This window comes from Anser cygnoides, chromosome 22, assembly GCF_040182565.1.
Source record: "Anser cygnoides isolate HZ-2024a breed goose chromosome 22, Taihu_goose_T2T_genome, whole genome shotgun sequence".
In the NCBI taxonomy this organism is placed as follows: Eukaryota; Metazoa; Chordata; class Aves; order Anseriformes; family Anatidae; genus Anser; species Anser cygnoides.
In genome coordinates this window covers 7,254,630-7,275,579 of record NC_089894.1, presented here as the reverse complement: position 1 = coordinate 7,275,579, position 20,950 = coordinate 7,254,630, and the positions used below count along the sequence as shown (strand labels likewise).

General features: G+C 62.7%; 1 protein-coding gene across 2 annotated transcripts; it reads right to left on the bottom strand.

Moving 5' to 3' along the window:
• Window positions 1-732: 732 nt before the first annotated feature.
• JUP (junction plakoglobin) lies at window positions 733-20,889 on the bottom strand. 2 transcript variants are annotated; one of them, XM_066981460.1, is made up of 15 exons: window positions 20,804-20,889; window positions 9,428-9,651; window positions 8,165-8,418; window positions 7,450-7,688; window positions 6,580-6,781; window positions 5,906-6,050; window positions 5,175-5,278; window positions 3,891-4,229; window positions 3,347-3,502; window positions 3,084-3,203; window positions 2,758-2,908; window positions 2,505-2,626; window positions 2,191-2,230; window positions 1,701-1,871; window positions 733-1,619 (listed from the first exon to the last, which is right to left on the bottom strand). In XM_066981460.1, the coding sequence occupies exons 2-14, from the start codon at window positions 9,642-9,644 to the stop codon at window positions 1,726-1,728; spliced, it is 2,235 nt and encodes a 744-aa protein (XP_066837561.1). In that variant the 5' UTR covers window positions 9,645-9,651; window positions 20,804-20,889; the 3' UTR covers window positions 733-1,619; window positions 1,701-1,725. The 2 variants fall into 2 exon arrangements, with proteins under 2 accessions (XP_066837561.1, XP_066837562.1); XM_066981461.1 differs by having other exon boundaries at window positions 8,165-8,415.
• Between the last annotated feature and the right edge of the window lie 61 nt (window positions 20,890-20,950).

The window sequence follows — 20,950 nt, the reverse complement described above, 5'->3', positions numbered from 1 at the left end:
AGGAGCTTCGTGCCCCAGAAAGCGCTGTGGGAAAGCCTGGGGCAGCCAGCTCCTGGCGGTGCCAGTCCCCGTCCCCCGCATCCTTCCCAGGGACGGGTCCCTGTGCCGAGTGGCAGGGGACGAGGGGAGGCCGCCGAGCAGATGGGAGGCCGTGAAGTTCGCGGGTAACTTTGGGAACAGTTTCCACCTCCCAGCACGATCCCAGCCTGGCGCCTGGAGCCACTTCCACATTGCTCTCCAAGGGAGCAGCTGTCAGAGTTAGCATTTCAGTGGAGAATATTTCCTTTTGCCATCTGCTCTTGCTATTAAAGCCAGGCGAAGGCAGGAGAAGGCGACCATGTCAGACTGGAGTAAATCACTTTTTTAAGCCTAGCTTCTTGCAGCTCCGTCCCAGCTTCGCTCTATCAATCACCGGGGCTCGCTCGCAGCGCACGCGTTTATCCCCTGGAGCTCATTAAAACGAGCTCCGTGCAACAGCAGCAGCAGAGATGAGACGCCGGTGATGCTGCTTAATGAACAAACATCTTAATTACTGGGAGTTTTTACCTCCTGACGGATCAGACGAGCAGCCTGGATGGAGCCGGCATGCTAATGACCCAGCACCGGCGACAAGAGGGCTAAGAGCAAGTGCTGCTGTGGCTGGGGGCGATGCCTGCCCTCGCCCCATTTGCAGCCTCTGCAGCCTCCTTCCCTTCCCCAAGCCGACGGAAGAACAAGCTCGTGGCAACCTGGGGCTGGGGGGGGTTATTTTATTCTTTGCTTTGGTCTATACAAAAACAACTTACAGAAATAATAAAATCTTCCATTCCTGAACCACACTCCAGTAACAGTCCATCCATTTCCAGTCGGAGCATTAAACCCTCAACTCCAGAGCCTCTTTTAAAAAAAATCGTTAGGTAAGGAAAGAGGGGACGGAAACACACCACTCACCAAAAAGAAGGGAAACGGGTTAAAATGTGCAACAGAGATCAGTACAAGGACACGGTTCCTAATGCTGGAGTCACTTCTCTATTGTTACTGTTAGGACAGGCAGTTACACAAAGTCAGCTCCCCAACGGCTGATCAGAAAGAATTAAACCGCAGACATCCCGATGGCTAAAACGAAGGTCTTGGGACATGGGACCATTTGTTTTCAGCAAACTCCGGATTGGCCTGATTAAGTAAGTCAGAGTTCGCAGAAGACAAAGGGTTTTCTCATGTTAGATTCCTTTTCTAGAACACTAACACGCAGAACGAGTAGTGGGGAAGTTAGAAAGCACAAACTGAAAGACGGCAAAAGCCGTTGGCACCATATTAAAAATAAAAAAGAAATATATATATTCATAGAAAAGACTATTTTGCCAATAAAAGGTTGATAATGATGCAAGGTTTGTGTGTCTTAAAGCTTCAGAAACAGTATCTTGGATGCTGGATGCGGCAGTAGGTGCTTGAAGCAGTCCCAGGAGGAAGGACCTTCTCCACAGACCCACAGCGAAGAAAAAAAAATAATAATAATAAAAATTGAGAAACAAAACCTCTCGTGGGAATGGAAAAGTTTGTCTTCTCAGGCACTTCTGTCTCCCAAGTCCTTCTCGCGAATGCTCAGCTCTGGGGCCACCCTCTCGGGATGGAGGAAACACCTGCGGCGCGGCGGGAGGGAGCTCACGTCACCCAGCGCGGGGGGCTCGGGGAGCAGCGCCCCGCGCACCCCCCGGCGTTACCTGGTGCGGGGTCTGGGGCGCGGGTTTAGGCGAGCATGTGGTCGGCGAAGGGCGCCCGGACGCCGTCGCTGTAGGCGTCCATGGGGTAGTCTCCGTCCATGTCCATGTGCATGTCGATGGGGTCCAGGGGGATGTCACCCGAGTACATGGGGCGGTAGCCGGGGTCCATCTCTGCCGGGGGACAAGGGACACGCAGCTCAGCTCCCGGTGCTGGGGGGCAGCTCCCGGGCTCAGCCGTCCTCCTGCTCCCCCTGCCCTGGGCAGCGTTTGGCACGCGGTGCTGCGGGGGACACCAGGGCCATCTGCCACCCCCTGCCCCAAAAGCTGCGGGCACAACGTGGAGCCGAGGGGCGCAGCTCCCGGGGAGCTGAGCATCCCCACGCAGGCCAGGCAGCTGCCCAAGACAGCTCACTGAGAGCATTTAAAAGCAGCATGGTTCTGGTGACAAGACACTGCAGGACCCCGCAGGAAGGGTTCACTCTGTACTCACCGTCTGAGTAGGGCTCGTTGATGGGGATCATGCTCTGAGCCTACGAAAGAAGGCGGCACGGTTTTAAGACGCAGGGAACGTGCAAATGTGCGCACGATGCTCCATGGCTACGTGGTGCCCAGCCCCGTCCCGTAACCCAGGGCTGCTGGAGAGCCAAGGCTGCAGCCCGGCCACCTCCCACCTCCCTCTGTCCATCCATCACCCCCATCCCAGCTCTGCCAGGAGGCAGTGGCAGCGTGTGGAGGCAGGAGACGGCCTCCCCAGGAGGCCCCCATCCCTGCGAGGCTCGTCCCCGTGCCCAGCGTGGTGCTCACCGCCTCCCACGCCGCGGGGTCGTGCTTGAAGAGGGAGTTGGTGAGCTCCACGGACACGCGCTTCCTGTAGTCGGGGTTCTTGTCCTCGGAGATTCGGAAGAGCACGGCAGCCGCGTAGGTGGCTGCGGAGGGACAGGAGGTGCCGCTGACCCGGGTGGCACAGGGAGCACAGCTCCTCGCCACGGTCAGCCCAAGGATTCCTGCTTCAGCCGCGCCAGCAAAGAGCAGCAGGGCCCAGGCCGGCTGCACTCACCTGTCCCCTCGTTCCTGGAGTGCAGCAGCTCCATGAGCGGAGCCGAGGCCCCCTCGGCATCAATGGCATCTGCTGCCTCCTTGTCCTGGGCCAGCTCGCACAGCACGCCGGCCGCGACGCGCTGGATGTTTTCCACCGGCGAGTAGAGGAGCTGTCAGGAGAGATTAACGGCAGCGTGAAGCAGTCGGCGCGGCTGCCTTCGTGCCCCTGATGCAGCCCGAGACGGGCGTGCTGCCAGCTGAGCGCCGTGGCTCCCAGCCCACCACGGGGACGTGCCAGCGGCTGGGAGGTGGCACGGCGCAGCCCCGGCGCCCCCAGCCCCTGACCTGCACGAAGAGAGGGATGGTGTTGAGCCGGAAGATTTCCATCCGGTTCATGGGGTCCCGGGCCAGGATGTGCAGCGCTCCCGTGCATCCCTCCACGATCTCCTCCATCTTCACGCCGTCCTACGAGGGGACACGCGCTCAGCCAGCATCCCCACACCAGGGCACGGCCACGTCATGGGGACATGCCACCCCATGGGGACACCAGACCATGCCGGGACTGGGAATGAGGGGCACAGGCAACGCGGCCAAACTCTGGGACTCACCGTGTAGGGCTGCTGCGTGCCGGCTGCTACGTGACGCTGAGCATCCTGGTGAGCCTTCACCAGCAGCTGGACCAGGCGGGGGATGACGGCCGCCTCCTGCAGCGGGGCATGGTTGGCCGGGCACAGGGCCAGGTTGCGGATCAGGCCGATGGTAGCCTGGAGCAGGGAACCGGGAGGGACAGAGAAATTCGTCAAACAGGGACCGGAGGCGTGAGTGCACCCCGCAGGCTCCCTGCCTGCCCCCACACCACCTCTTTCTGCACCACAGGCTGACTCCAGCTTCCTGCACTCCCCCCCACCGGATCTGCCTCCCCCCTTGCTGCGGGGGCGGCCGTGGGGGGGCGAGGATTGATTTCACTACAGCAGCCGAGCACGAGCAATTTCCTCCCATTAGCGGCCGCCAAGGACGCAGCCCTGCGGAAGCTCCAGCAGCCACCGGTGCTCGCTGCCTCCGTCCTCCAGCTGCAAACCCCACCGGGGACCAGCAACCTGGGGGCTTGCTCGAGTCCAGCCCCCAAATCCCCCCCCCCAGAACCTCCCACACCTTGACCAGTGGCCACTGGTTGGGCTGGTTGAGGAGCTTGACGATGGCGGGGATGCCGTAGTTGAGCCGCACGGAGTTCTGCGCCATCTCGGCCTCGGGGTGCCGGCTGGTGAGGTGCCGCAGAGCGCACACGGCCGGCTCGGTGATGTCCTCCTTGTCGCCCGCCCGCAGGATGGTGTGGATCAGGGCCTCCACCCCGTTCGACTGCGTCACCAGGGTCTTGTTCTTGCTGTTGTTGCAGGTCAGGTTGGAGAGGGTGCCGGTGGCACAGGTCAGCACGTTCACGTCGTCGGAGCTCAGCTGGTTGACCAGGATCTTGAGGACGCCGTCCAGGCCCTCCTGCAGGAGTGGGAACGAGAGGTCAGAGCAGTTCCCCCCACCAGGGCCAGATCCTGCCCAGCGCCTCGGCTGAGCTCCATCCAAGCTCTTCCCCTCTTGGGGTGTCAGAGCTTCTCCCCGTTACGCGGGCAGAATGCCTGCCCCAACCATGGGGGCTCCCCCCCAGGACCCGATCCCCTCTCCTTCGAGCCCCAGGCTCATGCATCTGCATGACACCAGAGCTTGTGCAACCCCTGCTGCTGCTCCCAGCTGCTCCCAGCATCATCTGGGCAGAGCGAATGGCAGCACCCCAGACATGCGCAGCTTCACTCCGGGTTTAGTATCTCCACCAAGTTTTCCCTGCTGGAAACGCACAAACAACGCAGCCTCCAGCTGCTCAGAGCAACGCGAGAAGCCAGCGCTCCCCGAGCTGTCCCAGGGTGACCACAGCCACGGGCCCAGCTGTGCAGGCAGGGCCAGGAAGGGGTTAAAGCAACGCGGCCGCGTCCCCCCCCCACGCTCAGCTGAGCCAGGGGACCCGGCTGCGTGCCTTCCACCGCCAGCCCGAATAGTTTCCACACTGCATCAGGCGCTAATCCGTGCGGAGTCGCAGCCCGAGCACCACATGGGGAACGCATCAGGAGGCGGCGAGAGGCTGGGAAGAGCAAGCCCTGTGCAGAGCCCTGGGCCACCCTCGAGCCCCACGGCTCCCGGGGCTCGGTGCCAGGGCAGCATCCTCGCTGGGGGAAGGAGCTGCTGCCGTGAGCCAGAGCAACGAGCAGCCCTGGGGATGCTGCTACAGCCGGCGGGGATGCTGAGCAGCACGAGGACAATGCTTCGGGTTCAGCCTGGCACTGGCGCAGGGCTCCGTGGAGAGGGGCACGCTGGCGCAAAACCCATCCGACAGCCCCGAGGTGCTCCCCAAAAGGCTGTGCTGGAGCACGACGCAGCGTCCCCAGATCTCACCTGCTTGGTGGCCACATCGGAGAGGTTCCGCAGGGTCCAGAGACAGTTCTGCACCAGCCTGGGGCTGGAGCTGGTCAGGTGCTTGCCCAAAGCCTGCATGCCGCCTGCCAGGGAAACGAGACACCGAGCCGCCTATAAATATCCAGACATGCAAAGCGTCCCCAGCGGAGAGGAAAAGGGAGCAACAGCAGCTCTCAGCACGGCGAGCGTGGGCTGGATGCCACCCGACTGTTGCCTCCAACGCACGACGTCGCCTTGTGGCTTAGCGGAGGCTAAATGCGGTGCAGGAAGGCAGCTCCCTGCCCGCCAGCTGGGCCGGCTCCTGCCCACGCACGGGCCCAGGAAAGCACCTCAGCAAGCTGTCACAGGCACCAGGCCACGTACAGGTGGTTTTACCTGGCCGTGCAAGGCTTCAGAGCGCCCTGCACGTCAGCTGTGAGATGGCGGTAGCCATCCGGGGGAGGAACAACAGCAGGATAACCCCCCTTGGACACCGGGGCCAGGGTCCCCCCTCGCCACCCCAAGGGGCAGGGAGCAAACAGGGCCAGGAGGAGTCACTACTGCAGGAGGACGAGCCAAAACCCTGCAGCTCTGGCGTCTGGCACGAAGTGTGGCTTGGGGAGCAGCCTCGGGAGGCCGGACACCCTCAGCTGCATCACCCCGAAACCCCAAAATCCCAAATCCCCAAACGACCTGCTGTCTGTAGAGGCTGCGCCCCCAAAGCCTCTTACCGGCCTCAACGATAGCGGGCTTGTTGCTGGGACACACCGACAGCACCTTGAGCACCCGGCTCGTGGTCCACAGCAGCTTCTCGTAGTTGTAGCTGCGCATGATCTGCACCAGGGCTTGGGGTCCTCCGTTGGCCAAAATAATCAGCTGCGAGGCAAAGGGGACAGGGTCAGGGGGTGCGGCAGCTCTGGCCACACCAGCCCTGCGCACTGCGGACCCCCGTCCTGCGAGGTGGGGTGGGGTGGGCAGCATCACCCCCGTTGGTTCGGTCTGGGGACCAAACCTCAGCACCCTGCGCCACGCAGCCACGCGAGGCTGCAGCGACTTGAGCGTAGGAGGAGAGCGCATCAGCCCAGAGGAGCAGCCCAAGAACAAAGATGGAGCCGTTGCCCTGAGCAGCGGAGGGAGAAACCCAGCCAAGCCGCTTTACCGGCCAGACTGGGACCGTCTGCGCCGGCGGGGACGTCCTGCCCGCGAGGGGTCGGACGCGACAGCGCCGCAGACAGCGCCACCGCTCTGCCTCGGGGCACAGCCCGGGGGGCCACACGGCCCAGATAGGGGGGAGCTGCCCCCTGACGCCCTCCCAGGCTTTTGGTCTGCGAGGTCAGGCGGCTGTCCCCCCCCTCGCCACCCCGTCAGGTCCCCCCTTTGTGCCAGCCGGCGCCCCGGGGCTCACCTTGCTCTCCTGGTTCCCGTAGGCGAGGAGCTGGAGGCAGTCGGTGGTGATGGCCAGGAACTTGGGGTTGTTCTTGTTCAGCAAGGGCACCATCTTCTGCAGCCCGTCGGCCAGGCGCACGGCCATCTTGGCCCCCTCCTGGTAGAGCAGCAGGTTGTGCAGGGTGGTGATGGCGTAGAAGAGGACCGACTCGACCGGCGAGCTGCAGGCGCAGGAGCCACGTCAGCACCGGCGGCCGCCGCTGGGCTCCCCACGCTGCAAGCGGGGCCCGGGGCGCTGCCTGCACCCGTCTCTGCCCACCCAGCACCCTTCCGCGGGTCCCAGCACCCCAAATCCCCATCCAGCCTTGGGCACCGCCAGGGGTGGGGCACCCACAGCTCCTGTGAGCAGTGCTCACCACCCTCAGAGGGAAGAATTTCCTCCCTATATATCTAATAATGTATCTATCTAATCTAAACCTACATTTTTTCAGCTTAAAGCCATCCCCCCTTGTCCTGTTGCTAACCCCTACCAACGAGTCCTTCCCCAGCTTTCCTGAGGTGCCCCTGGGGCACGGGAAGGCTGCCGTAAGCTCTCCCCAGCGCCTTCCCTTCTCCAGGCTGAGCCACCCAGCTCTCAGCCGCTTCACAGCGGAGGGGCTCCGGCCGCTGAGCATCCTCGTGGCCCTGCTCTGGAGCCACTCCAAGAAGCTTTTCCTTCTGCTGCTGGCCTCAGGCTCCAGGTGGGGTCTTTTTTTTGGCACGGGCAGAAGCAGGACCCCTTCCTTCCCCTCCTTTTGCCCCCCATGAGCCTGGCTGGGACACCTCGGCTCCACCACCCTCTTAGGGCCACCCCGGTGGCCTTGCCCTGCTCCCACCAGCACCCCCTTACCTGAGCATCCTGACGAGGGCCGGGATGCCACCGGACTTGAAGATGGAGAGCAGGCCCTCGCGGTGGTGGGAGAGGTTGTGCAGGATGCTGGTGGTGCAGCGGGCCGTGTCCAGGTCGCTGGTGCTCTGCATGGTGCGCACCACGGCCGCCACGATCTGGGACGACTGCATCAGGGCACGGCGGGACGCCTCCTTCTTGGAGAGCTGGTTCACGATCATGGCCGCTTTGCTGACAACCACCTGGGGTTGGGAGAGGAGTTGGTGGGTGGAGGGGGTCCCAGGGCAGCCCCCCGAAGGCACACCAGGGTTCCTGCTCTGCTGGGGCTGCCCACATCGAGGGCTGCTGCTTGGCACAAGCCTTGTCCACCTCGCTCCAGGAGCCACGCAGCAGCTCGCAGCGTAGGGTCTGACCCCCGGCACCGAGGAAAGGGGGCAGGCAGCGGGGTCTGGAGCTTTGAGAGTGGGCAAGAAGCCTGTGCAAGGCCAGGACTACGAGGGCTGCGTCAGAGCAGCAGGGACAAGCTACAGAGAAAGCAGAGGTGGGCTCCATCCTGCTGCAGGGCGGAGGTGACCACAGGGCTTCGCCACGAGGAAGGGAGCTGGATGGCAGCAGCGGTCTGGGACCCCATTTGTGCCACCCTGGCTGGGGAAGGACACCCCAGGAGCCCTGCAGCTGGAAGGCCAGAGAAATGTGCAATCAAGCTGCGTTTCCTTACCGGGTCCTCGTCGTTGAGCAGCTTGGTGAGCTCCGGGATGGCGCGGGTGGCCAGCTCGGCGTCGTCCTGGTAGTTGATCAGGTGCACGATGGCAGACTTGAGCATCTGCGAGGGCTCGGCCAGGCGCTGCACGTTGGTCTGCTGCCCCTCCACCTGCGTGGTGATGAGCAAGGAGCGGTCCTCCACCGTCTCGGGGTACATGGCGGCCCGGACGCGCTGAGCCCGGGTCATGGCCAGCTGAGCCTCCATATCTGCTGCGGGGAGAGACCGGGAGGCAGCGTCAGAGGCTGGGGATCTCTCGGAGGAGAGCTCCCCAAATTTCAAGGAGCTGAGCAAGAAGAGCACCATGGCACCAGCCACGTCAGCAGTCCCAGCACGTCCTGCGAGGAACCGGCGCTTCCAAGCGTAAACAGATAGGGCGGCGGGGAGATAAGACAACGCTCAATTAGGCAGCGTGATTAAGCAATTGTCACACGAGGCCCGTTAATTAAAAAATTAAGGGTATTTGCAACTCAGGACAGGCTGGCATTGGGGATTAGGAGAAGGACACGGAGGCCTTCCTGGTTGAGGCTGCGGGGATGAGAGCAGCACGAATGTCCCCAGCAGGGAGCTGTGGTCCCCAGCTGCCCGCGGCAGGGACCGGGCAGGATTTGTCCCTCTCCACGGGGCTCTGCTTCCACTGGGAGCTTGCAGCTCAGCCCTCCGGGACCCATCACCGGGAGGCGAGCCACGTATCTGACTAGAGCAGATCTGCCCTCTTTTCAGGGATAAAGCTGGGGGAAGCAGCTCCTTCAGCCCAGCGGGCTGCACCGCCGTCTGCTTCGCCCCAGCAGCAGCGGGGGAAGGCGGGCGGGCTGTCAGGGTTTTACAGCGTGTACCGAGGGCTTTGCCAGGCACAGCGAGACAGGTTTCCTGAGCAGGCAGGTAGCAGAGCAGACGGCCGACCCGTGGGCTGGGATCAGATGTTCCTCTCCGGAGCCAACCGACCGGCAGGCTGGGATGTGTGCGCACAGCTCAGCACCAGTGCGGGCTCTGGCTGCGCGCCCTCGACGCGAGAGCTCTCGGCGCAGGGGAAGGAGGACGGGCGGGAGGATATTTTAGGCAGCAACAACTCCCAGGGTGTGGAAGGCTGCGTGGAGGAGTGCCCAGAAGGAGCACGGTAAGCACAGGCCACGGGAGAGCCGTGGGGGAGGTGGAAGAAGGAAGGAGAAACGCAGCTGAGCTGGTGGCTGACCCCCTTGGCATCCCCCTCCCGGCCCCTACCTTGTGCTTGGCTCTGGCCTCCTCCCTGGCAGTAGCTCGTGGTGGTCTTCTTGATGGTGTACTGCTTCCCGTAGACCTCGTCATCGTCCCCCAGGCACTTGCTGCTGACGGAGGGCACCTGGGTGTTGACGCCGGAGTGGATGCCCGAATCGTAGGTGTAGGTCTGCTGCCACTCCGTCACCTTGATCGGCTGCTCCATCATGTTCATCACCTCCATGGCTGCTCTGCGGGGCAGGGAGCCGAGAGCTTGTAGGGCAGAGCCCGGGGTCTCTCCGCGGCACCTTCCTGCCCCTCTGCCCCGCTCCACGGACCCCGGCGGTGCCCCCGCCGCAGCCGAGCGCAGCCGCCCGGGCGCAGCCCGCGAGCAGATCGCTATCTGCCCTCCTCCCCCAAGCGAGATGAAAGGCGGCACCGAGCTGACGAACCCACAGCTCAGCACTTTGCTGCTCGTGTTCAGACACGAAGCGCGGCTGCACCCGGCGCTGAGCCGCCTGCCAGCCAGCGCCCGCCGCGCGAGACCGCGTCTCAGCGCCTCGGTGCCGAAGCGCGAAGGGGCCTCCCCGCTCCCGCATGCAGGCTGTTTAAAGACCAGGTTTTGGAGACGGGACCTGGCAGCGAGCTGAGAACGAGGTTGGGACTCCGAGAATAAAAGAAACCGTTCAAAGGCTCTTCTGGGACACTCCTAAAGCACCTAAAAATAACCAGGCGAAGCCAGCAGCTCAGTTCTCCCCATGGCAGCCCTGGTGCCCGTGGTCTGGGTGCTCCCTGTGCTGAGCGCGGTGCCAGCAGCTCGCTCACTGCCGGCCCCTGGGGGTCACCAAGCAGCCGGGTTGGGCTGGGGGACACCAGCGTGGTCCCCAGAACACTCATCCAGCGATGGGTGAGCCAAGCTGTGGCACGTCCCCATGCTCATGGTGTGCCAGGGCTGTGAGCAGTTCAGGGAACAGCCAGAAACCCGGCGTCAGAGCCCTGGGAGGGGAGGGAGAGGGAAGTGGGGCAGCCCCATCCCCTGGGAAGAGGGTCCAGCAGCAGCTGGTGCTAATGAATTATTGCAGAGGGGTGGCAATGCTGGTCTGGCTGCCCTGGCAGCCCCAGCAGGGAGGCTCACGGCAGTGGGAAGCACTACTGGGAACACCCTGGGTACGGGGTCGCTGCACCCAACGCCAGCGTGGGAGGCTCCGGGAGCAAAGGGGAGCTGGGACCCAATGGAGATCCCAGGCGGAGAGGAGCAGCTCCCGCTCGCAGCCGCCTCCTGCGTGCATGGCGATGCCGTGAGTCACCACAGGGCTGGGGCAGACGGGAACGCTCCGCTCCCCGCCAGCCTCCAGCAGCTGCCTTGGCCTCCGGGGAGCCCGTCGGCGGGACGAGCCCTGCTCCAGCCTCGCGTGGCTGCTCCAGAGTCTCAGGGACCAGATTCCGATCCCCAAACGCACCGTGGCTGCTCCGTCCCCAAACCCAGAACCAACCAACCCGGGTGTACTTTTGGAGCGGGGCTGGGTTTTTGTCGTCTGTAGCTTGGGGATTTGGGGGGAGGAGAGGCGAGGGAGGATAGCGCAGCCCGCAGCAGCTCGGGGGGGGGGCAGGAAGCTGCAGGGCTGAGTCACCGGCCCTGCATGCAGCCCCCGGCAGGGACGGGGGCACCCAGCGAGCCCCCGGCCTCCTGCAGCACCCAAGGCCGCCCGGGCGGGGATGAGTCAGAGTTTCAGACTCGATAAGAGGCGAAGGGAGCAGCTGCCGCGCGGCGCCCGGCGGAGCTGGGAGCAGCGCTGCCAAACAGAGGCGTAATTACCACCTCCACCAGCACTGATTCATGCAGCAGGCTGGACCAGGGCGGCCGCGTGCCCGTGGCCCCGATCCAGCTCAGAGCTTTCGGGGGGAAAAAAAAAAGGGGGGGTCCAGCATGGCTGGCACTGCCACCAGCATCCTCCCCAAGCAAGCAAGGGGCAGCAGGATGAGCCCCCCGGGGCGGGCAGCCGTGGTACCCCACCACCCAAGTGAGTCAGGGCGTTGGGTGGTGGCAAAGGACGCGGATTGCGCAGAGCTGGGGGGGGGCCAGGGCGGCGCGCACGGGCTTGGCGCAGCTCGCCCCAGCGCTGCGGGCTGTTCCCAAGGAGCAGCCGAGCCCTGGCGAGCGGCACAGGCCGACGCTCACCGGGAAAACATCCCGGCCCAGGTACGCAAACCCCTTCCTGAGGAGGGGTGGAGGTCAGGGCGCAGGTCAGGGCGCAGCAAGGCCGGAGCATCCTGCATCCCACCAACCCCCCCCCCCCCCCCAGCAGCCTTCCTGGCAGCGCGGTGGGGGGGCTGTTCCTGTCGGTTTGGTGTTCTCTGAGCTGTAAAGCAGCAAGCCGCACGCCGAGCGCTGCTCCGGCTTTAATGGCTTGTGCATAATGCATGTTTCTAAGGCAGTAAGAGGCAGCCCTGCTAATGGAGGCCACGGGAGGCAGGTTATTCCCATGGCAGGGAGCGGGCCGGAGCTGGGCTTTCCGATCAGTGCAGAGCGAAGGGGGTGGCACCGGGGGCAAATCCAGCCAAGCTGGGGGGGGGGGGGGGGCCACAGCTTGCAGCCAGGCCCAGGTCCTGCAGCAAAGCCCCAGCGTGCGCTCCGGTGTCAGGGGGGTGTTAGTGAAAGCAAGGCCTCCCCCTTTGGTGACCACGGTGTTGGAGCCTCCAGCTTGGGTCAGGAAGCCGGACAAAATGCCACCAAAGCACGGCCACCTGCCACCACAAACAGGTTGGGTGCCTGGATCACGAGCTGAGGAGCACCCCCAGCCCTAAAGCAGGGCAGCAGGAGGCAGAGGGCAGGGCTGGGGCAGCAGGGGGGAGCATTCCCCTGTCTGATGGCAGGAAGGGCCCCACGGTGCCACCACGGAGCAGCTGGCACCAACGGGGCTCACCGAAGCCATCAGCGACCCCAGCAAGAAGCAGCACGCAGAGCCCTGGCAGCAGCCCCAGGCACCCACCAGGTCCCCACACCAACGCTTGGGAAGCTGCCCTGGACGGGGCTGGACAAGGGGAGAACAGAGCCAAGGGCATCAAAAGCTTCCCCACGGCACAGACGAGGTGGGGGTGGGAGCACCCCGGCACGCGGAGCTGGCAGGAGGGGCCCGTTCCCATCCGCACGCACTCAGCCAACCTGTCACGGCTGCTCTGCAATTCACAGGCGGTTGACAAGCACTTAATTTTTCAAACATCCCCGAGTTCAGCTCAAACGCTGACTTTTTACATAGCTGTGCATTATGCATGAGCCATCCCCCCGCTGCCGCCCTCCTCCCTGTCTGCACCACAAGCCTCAGACATCAAAAGCGAGCGGAGCTGCTCAGATCTACGACGGGCTCAGGTGATCTGCCCCAGACAGGCTACGAGCAGCAGAATAAACCCGGGCTAATGAGCACGGGTGTTACTGTGAGATACCAGCCCCGTTAGAGCAGCCCCAGCAGCACTGCCCCGCTGATGGGCACCAGCCCAGCACCGCTGTGGGTTTGCTCCCTGCCACAGGCAGCCGGTGAAGCTGGTGGCACTGAAGGTGACAGGGCCAGTGGAGCAAGTGTCAGAGGCTCCAGAAGCAGAGAGGGATGCTTCCTGAACCCTGCATCGAGCATCCTGTTGATCGTCGCACCGAGGCCCGACACCAGACACAAGCGTTTCCATCCCCTCCGCTGTCCTCAGATGTCCCTGCTCCTCAGCGGGGACCGAGCTGGCAGGTGACACCGCAGGCAGGGGATGCTGCTTAAGCCTGCTTTGACCTTCAGAAGCATCCGTCACAGCCAGATCGGGGCTTCTGGAGGTGAGCAGCTTGCAGCAGAGCATGCAGAAACAAGAAAAGCAGGACCCTCAGGACCCTCGCCTTCCCCTGCAGCTCGAGAGCCAGGAACCGGGCAAAGCTCTCGGTTTGTGCAGAAAGCAGCGAGCTGTGTGCAGGGCACACAAGGAAACACCTGCTCCAGAAGGGGCAGCCCCACAGCAGAGGCAGGCAAGCAGCTCCAGCCACCCCAGTGCAGGGCGGGGAAAAGGTTAAATCCTCCCCCCCCTGCTTCCTGGAGCCAGGCATCCTGGTGGAAAACCAGAGGAAGTCACCAGCGCTGCACAGCCCCGGCCAGAGGGCTCATCTGTCTCCAGGATTATTTGATCAGCAGCCAGACGGCATCATCTCCCCACGGACACCGTCTGCGGAGGAAGTCTCCAGTAAACTCCAGTAAACACGCGTCCTCCTGCCCGGAGAGCCCCTTCCTCCGGGGACAAGCAGGACGCAGCCTCCGGAGCCCGGCGCTGGCACCGGTTTCCAGCTGAGCTGCCCGAGAGAAGCAGCAGGGAAGCGATGAATACTGCTTCAGGCAGAAATAGTTATTGCCCAGGGACTCCCTGGCATGCTGGGGATGGGGCTCACGGTGCTGCCGGAGGGGAGCGAACCCCAGGCTGGGGGCTGTGGTGCTCAGCGGGACCCTGCCCCTCTAGGTCACAGCAGGTGGGGGCAACAGGAGCAACCCCAAAACCCAGATCACGGACTTGGGGTACCCAGAAGCAGGCAGCAAGACCCTGATGCAGTGGTGGTGCGAGGCAGGGCCTGATCCTGAAGCTGTCCTGGCTGGGCAGGGGGTAGAGGAGCCTGGGGCAGGAGCTGTCAGAACCCCCCCAAGCTGCCAGCACCCCCCAGCCCCACAGAGAACAAAGGGCAGCAGGGCTGGAGCTCCTCTGTTCAGGAGCTGCATTGTGTCCTGGCAAGCTGGGCTGCAGGAAGCACGTGAGCGATGGTAATTACAGTTACTTGGGCTTTTAAGAAAAGGAAAGAGGTATTTAAGGCAGTTCAACAAATACCATGCAAGAAAAAGACTATTTTAGAAGCACTTCTGCTGCACGCAAGTGATCTCCGGTCCTCCCCGGGCGCCTGGAAGAGCAGGAGGATTATTTGGTGCCGCTCAGACAAAGCGGGGACGATGCAGCAGGGCTGGGGCAGCCACAGCCCAGAAGTGACAGTGCCACCGCCGTGCGACAGCTAACGAAGCCGGGACAGCCACCGCAACAGAGCCGGCACCGTATAAAAGCTTCAACGGCTTTGAAAAGGATCCATGGCAAGAACAAGCGGCGCAAGGAGGGAGAGAAAGGAGCTTTTCAAGACCTCGCCGGCATCAATGGGATGCATTAAAGTCAGAGCCCTGCTCGCGCAAGCCGTTTCAATGAGGGCTGTACAGTGAAGAGAAGTCAAAGGATTCAAAGGGGGATGAGAGAGCAGCTTGAAGTTTAATGAGGAGGAGAGCGGCGGCGGGGAGCAGCCAGCGCGGCAGAGCACCACGCACCCCGAGCTCAGCCCCGCTCCGGCCCTGCCCTCGCCAGCCCTCAAACAAAGGAGCTGGCCGCCTTTGTTCGCGGTGTTTGCACGTCCAGAGCGGCTCCCGGCCACCGTTTGCACACCCAGAGCAGGTCCTGGCCACCGCTTGCACAGGCAACAGGCTGCGGCCACGCATGGCTCAGGTGGGCAGCGAGGGGCACAGGAGCCACTACCCAGACCCACACCCCATAACCAGAGGCAGCTCTTCAAGCCCTATTTATTTCTCAGCTGCTCCCAACCAGGTGTTTGAGAGCTGCTGACAGCCTCGTGTGAAACCCATTTCTACTCCCCCCCACCTGGCTCCAGCCCCAGATCCCCCCCACAGCACCCACCCTGCTCCCTGGTGCTCTCCATCAGGGCACAGCTCACTGGGGACACACGTGCCCCAAGCCTTGCCATGCCCTGCCTTCACCCAGATTAGGGGTTACTGACAGCTCCAGCACACACACACTGCAATATTTTGGCACTCCCCATCACAAAACAAGGTACCATCCGCTGCACATCCCTCCCTTGTGGGGGCACACACAACACTGGCCATTAGGGTCACCCTGCAGCACGGACCCAGCAGGTCCCTTGTGTCTTTGGCTGCCCTTCTGCCCTCAAATCAAGGCACAAGACTCTCAGCCAAGGCATTTCAAGGCCAGGAAGAGCTCGGAGGTGGGACTGGGCGCTGCATGGCTCTACCTGCAGCCCAGCCCAGCTCCCCACCCCACACACCCGGTGCAGGAATCACCCTGATTGCAGCACAGGGCAGAGCGATCCCATCCTAAAACACATTCCTGCTAAGGCATGAAGTCACCCTAGAGAATACTTCTCCTGTGAGAGTCCAGCCGGCCCCTTCCAGCTCTGTCCTGGCCACCAGCACCCACATCCCTCCCTCCCTGCACGCATCCCCGCGGCTCTGCCCAGGTCAGGTATTTTCACACCCTGTGTGAGCAGGGCACCGGCCTCTTCCCAGGGGGAGGAAAGCTCTAAGCCTCCCCTCCGCCCTCCCGAGCCAACACCCATCCTCTGCCATCAGCAGGAGCTTCTCTCGCACGTGGGAAGCCGCTTCCCACCCCACCCTGCTCCAGCCTCGGAGCCGCACGGGGCCAGCAGCACCCAACGCTGCTCCTGCGCCCTCAGACACGAGGCTGGGTGCTGTGCTAAACAAGGGCAGAGCAGGAGCACGTCCCATCCAGCCTCACCCCTCGACCTGTCTCAAACACATTCAGAAGAGGTGGTTTTGGTAAAAACCTTCGGGTGCCACGACAGCACCCACCTCCCGTGCATCCCGCTCCCTCTGCTAGGGGACACCAGCACCCGTGGAAACCCACGGAGGCACCAGGAACAGGAGGACCCAGGTGGACAGATCCCCTCCGCAATAAAAGTTCACCAGTCTCTTTAGAAACACTGCTGGGAAAAACGGGAACTCGTCGCTTGTCCACGGAAAGAACTGGCACAGTGCAATTAATCACAATAACTCCATCTGGATAAGAAAAAAATTATTTTGTTTTAAAGAGCACCAAGAACACGTTGTCCTTTAAGAACACAATAATTGCAGGTTTTTTAAATTTCAGCTTGGAGGCTCGCATGCTGTCTCCAGCTAGAATAATGGTGTCCAAAAAACACAGGATTCTGCCACCTGGCCCTGATTCTGCCAGCGAAGAACAGAGGGAAGGGAAGGGAAGCCGGGCTGAGAGCTGCTGCGCCCCAGCTTAATTTCTCCATCCGATTGCATTACATCTGCAAAGTTCAAATGCTTCACAAGGAATTATCACCAACACCCGTCAGCACCCAGCCTGTCGGAGCAAGTTAATGATTTGTCACCAGGGCTCAGCCCGCGTGTCACAGTGATTACGGCAGGCTCTTTACAGCAGCCAAAGGTCTCCAACAGCAGAGAACCAAACGCCTTTTGCACACCGAAGCACCTCTGAAAGCCAGCACACAGAGCAGGACCACAGCGCATCCTGAGACCACAGGGATGTGGATAAAGGAGCAGGACAGCACCAAGCAGGATTAACGCCCCAGCAGGGAGCAGCTGGTTCATCACCCTGGAAAATGCTGGCAGCACTTGGTTTCCTGGTGGCATCAGGGGCTCATGCTGCTGCCAAGATTTTCAGCTTACTGGCTCCTGCCCCCCAGCACAGCATCCCCTGCTCTATCCCCACCTGGAGAAGGGACCTTCACCAAGGTCACAGGGAAGATGCCACAGGGTCAATTCCTAGTCCCGGGCTGGGTCTCAAACACCAGAGCAGGCAACATTGCTTAACCCTACAAGGGCACTTGCTCATCTTCACAGCCTTGAGAGCAATGCATTGGGTCATCCAGGTGTGGGATATCCAGAAAGCACCGAGCATCCTGAATCAGCCCCCTTCGCAGCTCCGTGTCTGAGCCAGCAGCTCCTCGCTCAGCACCTTGCAGAGAACCCGAAGCCCCAAGGAGCCCTGCTCCAGCACAAGGCTCCTGCCCTTTTTCTAAAGGGATTTTAGATCCGAGCGACTGAAGCATTATGAAATGCCTCCAGGCCTGTCAGCATCCGCAGAAAAACCAATCGGGGATGGCAGATTTAGAGACTCCAAACCCCTGGCTAATTAGAAACATCTTCCTCTGCCCCTGTAGCTGTTCAGGGAGCGCATTACCCCTGCACACGAGGTGGGAGCACAGCGCTTCACCTTCCCTGCATGGCTCCTACTCCAGGTAGGAAGCTTCAGAGCCTGCTCTGTGCTGTCATGGCAGGGCTCAGAGAATGAGACACGGATGTGCAGGACCCAGCCCTGCTGCTGCACATCCCCACAAGCTGTGGGGCTCATGGGCAGCATGCTGAAGCCTGGACCCTTGGCAGCTGAGCAGGATGAAACCCAGGGCACTCAGAGGCACCTCACCACAACAGGAGGATGCAAAAACCCAGAGGACAGCTTGCAAGCCAAAACCCAACTCACGGTCAAGCACATGCTGAGGACAACTCCCAAGGGAAGCAGAACGAGGACTGATGCAGCACAAGTGGGACAAGGAAGCACCCAGAGCATCCCCTTCCCGCTGCCAGACCCTGAAGCTTTGGGGTGCAGGAGCATGCACCAACCAAGCCACCCCAAAGTCCTCTCCAGCACCTGATCCCTTGCAGGACATGGGATCCAGGAGGAGCCTGATGTTTAGCTGAACGGTAATGGGCTGAACAGGAGCAGGCAGCAACACGCCTGAGCATGGCCCAGATTTTGGGCTGTGCAGGGCCACCTTTGGGACAGCACCACAGGGCGCAGCAGGGCTGTGGGTGGCTGAAGTTTTGGAGCATTCTGCAGCTCGGTGCTGGCCAGCAGCAGTTTAAACACAGATGTGTTTTTTTAGCTGCTTAGGTCAAGTTTTAAGACTTTTTTTGGCAGCCGCTCCCGCGTGCAGAGGCAGCATGCCTGCTCCGTCCCCAGCCCTGCAGGACTGGGGTAAAACCAACCCTGCAGGAGTGAGAAATGCTGCACCAAATTCAAGCCTGCGAGCCAGGCACTGCCAACAGGTCCACAGCTACTTCTGCACAGCCCAGCTGGGGACACCCTGGGTCCCACAGGACCAGCTGGGACCCAGAGCCACCACCACGGTCCCATTTGCTGGGTGATCCCAAAGCCTGCCTGGGTGGGAAAGCACCAGCTGAAGTGAAGGTGAAAGCTGGAAACAGCGCCACAAGAAGTCCGAGGCAGACTAACAAGGCTTTAAGAGATGGTAAATTTCTTTTTAGGTTCTGTGAACTAGAAGCCAACCTGATTTACGATTTAAAAATTTCAAGACCGATGCAAAACTTGGTACAGATGCAGCAACTGAAGCCTTGCAAGTCGCCTGCGCGGAGCCCCCGTCCTCCCCAGCTCCCCTCCTGGAGGCTCTGCCATCTGCAAGCCGAAGCCCTGAGACGTGGAAGTGCGATAAGAAGCCAAGCACCAGCAAGTGCTCCCACACCAAACCACAGCCTCGAAGGGAAGCCATCGTCACAGACACAGCCTCCAGTGAAAAAGCCTCGCAGCTGCGGAACAGTTGCCTGGCCCAGCTGCTAGATCTGATTAAGGATTTCAGGTGGGGGGGGAACAAAGAGGGGGGAGAATTAACAGGATTAGGGCAGTACTAAACAGTAATGCTAAAACACAGCACCAGGACCAGAGGGGAAATTCCTCAAGGTCTCCAGGTGCAATCCACCCTGGATTCTGCTGTGCCACCAGCGCCGCAGACTCAGACCCCCGTGGGGACAGGGGCTCCAACACCCAGGCCCTGGCTGTCCCCAGGGCTGCGGGCGCTTCCTGGGGCAGGGAGGCTGCACCACAGCAGACAATAGAGCAGGAGAGCCATTGTTTGGAGGGGAGGGCCCATCCTGCCTCCTCCCAGCGCTCCCCAACTGTTGGAGCTGACACAGCTCCAGGGACTCGCGCCCTACGAAAACAGCTCCCTGCCACCTGCGCTGCCACAGAGCCAGCTCTGAAGGGGACACTGAAACACCTCGACCACCAGGGCCACGAGTTCTTCACGTTCCCGTCCTACAATCCACCTGTTTAAGCCAAGCTTGCAATAAAAGATTGTTATTTTTAATGACACTCTATGGGAATCCTCTGAAGCAACGAGCAATTATAGGCTTCAAATGCATAAAGACAGTTTAATTGGGTGCTCCACGCCCTCCCAGCCTGCCCTGGTAGGACACCGACAAGGACCCGGGAAGGGACCACGACCCACCCGGCTGCTCCACGGCCCCCCCAGGGGTGGGCTGGGGGCAGCAGGGGGGCAGGACCCCCCCAGCACCCAATGCAGGGGGAGAGATCAGTGCATGGGGACACCGCTACCAGCACACGGGGGGTCAGGCTGTCACCCCAACGGTGGCACCATTACAACGGGGGGGCCCAGGACCAGTCCTGGGGGGCACTGGGGCCCCCCAAGGTGCTCTCCCATCACAGCCATGCCCCCCCCCAGCAGACACCCGTGCTCCTGCCACCTCTCCCCACGCTCCTCGCACGACAGCCTACGTCTTCCCTCGGCGGGCAACTCCCAGCGACGTTTCAGCATTATCCTTTCATCTGCGCTGCAAACCTGATTAATTAGGCTAATCACTCAGCTAACGCAATTAGAGCCCTCGCTGCTCCCCAAACGCCAGCCAGTTTCGCTCCCCCCCCCCCCCCCCGTGTTCTCCGGCTCGGATTTTCGCCGTCAGCCTCTCGCGGGGGTTTCGGACGGGAAAACTCCTTCCTCCTCCTCCTCCTCCCTCCTCCTCCTCCCGGCAGGGCAGCGCCCGGCCGTGCCTCCAGCCAGCCCCGCGGGGGGACCGGGGGACGGCTCCCGCCCAGCCCCGGTAGCAGCACGGAGCCGCCTCCCGACCCCCGGTACGGGCTCGCCCCGGGGAGCGGCCGGACGGGACCCGCTCCGCCGGCGGGGAGAGGAACGAGCCCGGGAGCGACGCCCCCGGACGGGACGGAGCCCCGGGACCCCGCCCGGTTCTCGCACCGGAGCCCTCACCGGCTCCAGACCTCGCCCGGTCTTTGCCCCGGGACCCCTCCCCAGCCACGGTTACTCCCGGCTCACGCCCCGAGACCCCTCCCGGTTCTCGCACCGGAGCCCTCACCGGCCCCGGACCCCTCCCGGTCTTTGCCCCGGGACCCCTCCCCAGCCCTGGGACCACTCCCGGTTCTCAAATCGGACCCTTCCCAGCCTCGGCTACTCCCGGTTCATACCCCAGGACCCCTCCCCAGCCCCGGTACCCCTCCCGGTTCTCAAACCGGACCCTCCCAGCGCCGGGATCCCTCCCGGTCCTTACCCCAGGACCCCTCCCCAGCCCCGGCTACTCCCGGTTCTTGCCCCGGGACCCCTTCCGGAACCAGACCCCTCCCGGTTCTCGCACCGGGACCCTTCCCCGGCCTCGAGACCCCTCCCCAGCCCCGGTTACACCCGGTTCTTGCCCCGGGACCCCTCCCCGGACCCCTCCCGGTGCCTGCCCGGGGACCCCTCCCCAGCCCCGGTTGCCTCGGGGGACCCCTCCCGGTTCCGGTTCTGCCCCCGGTCCTACCCTCAGCCCCGGTAACGCCCGGCCCCCGGTGCCCCCCCCCGCTCACCTGCGCGCCGCTCCCTGCGCGGGCACTGCCGCCCGCCCCGCTCCTGCCCGAACAAAAGGCGAGCAGCGCCCTGCCCCGCCCCGCCCCGCCCCGCCAACCGCCTTCCCCATTGGTTCTCCCGCCCGCCCTTCACCTCGGGTCCCGCCC

Bases quoted from the DNA above. Each gene is read 5' to 3' on its own strand.
- JUP (XM_066981460.1), bottom strand. From the start codon at position 9,644: ATGGAGGTGATGAACATGATGGAGCAGCCGATCAAGGTGACGGAGTGG. The intron at 5,279-5,905 runs GTAAGAGGCTTT...TTTCCCTGGCAG, and splicing joins GCCCGCTATCGTTGAGGCCG to GCGGCATGCAGGCTTTGGGC. The intron at 2,909-3,083 runs GTCAGGGGCTGG...CTCTCCTGACAG, and splicing joins CCATCCCTCTCTTCGTGCAG to CTCCTCTACTCGCCGGTGGA.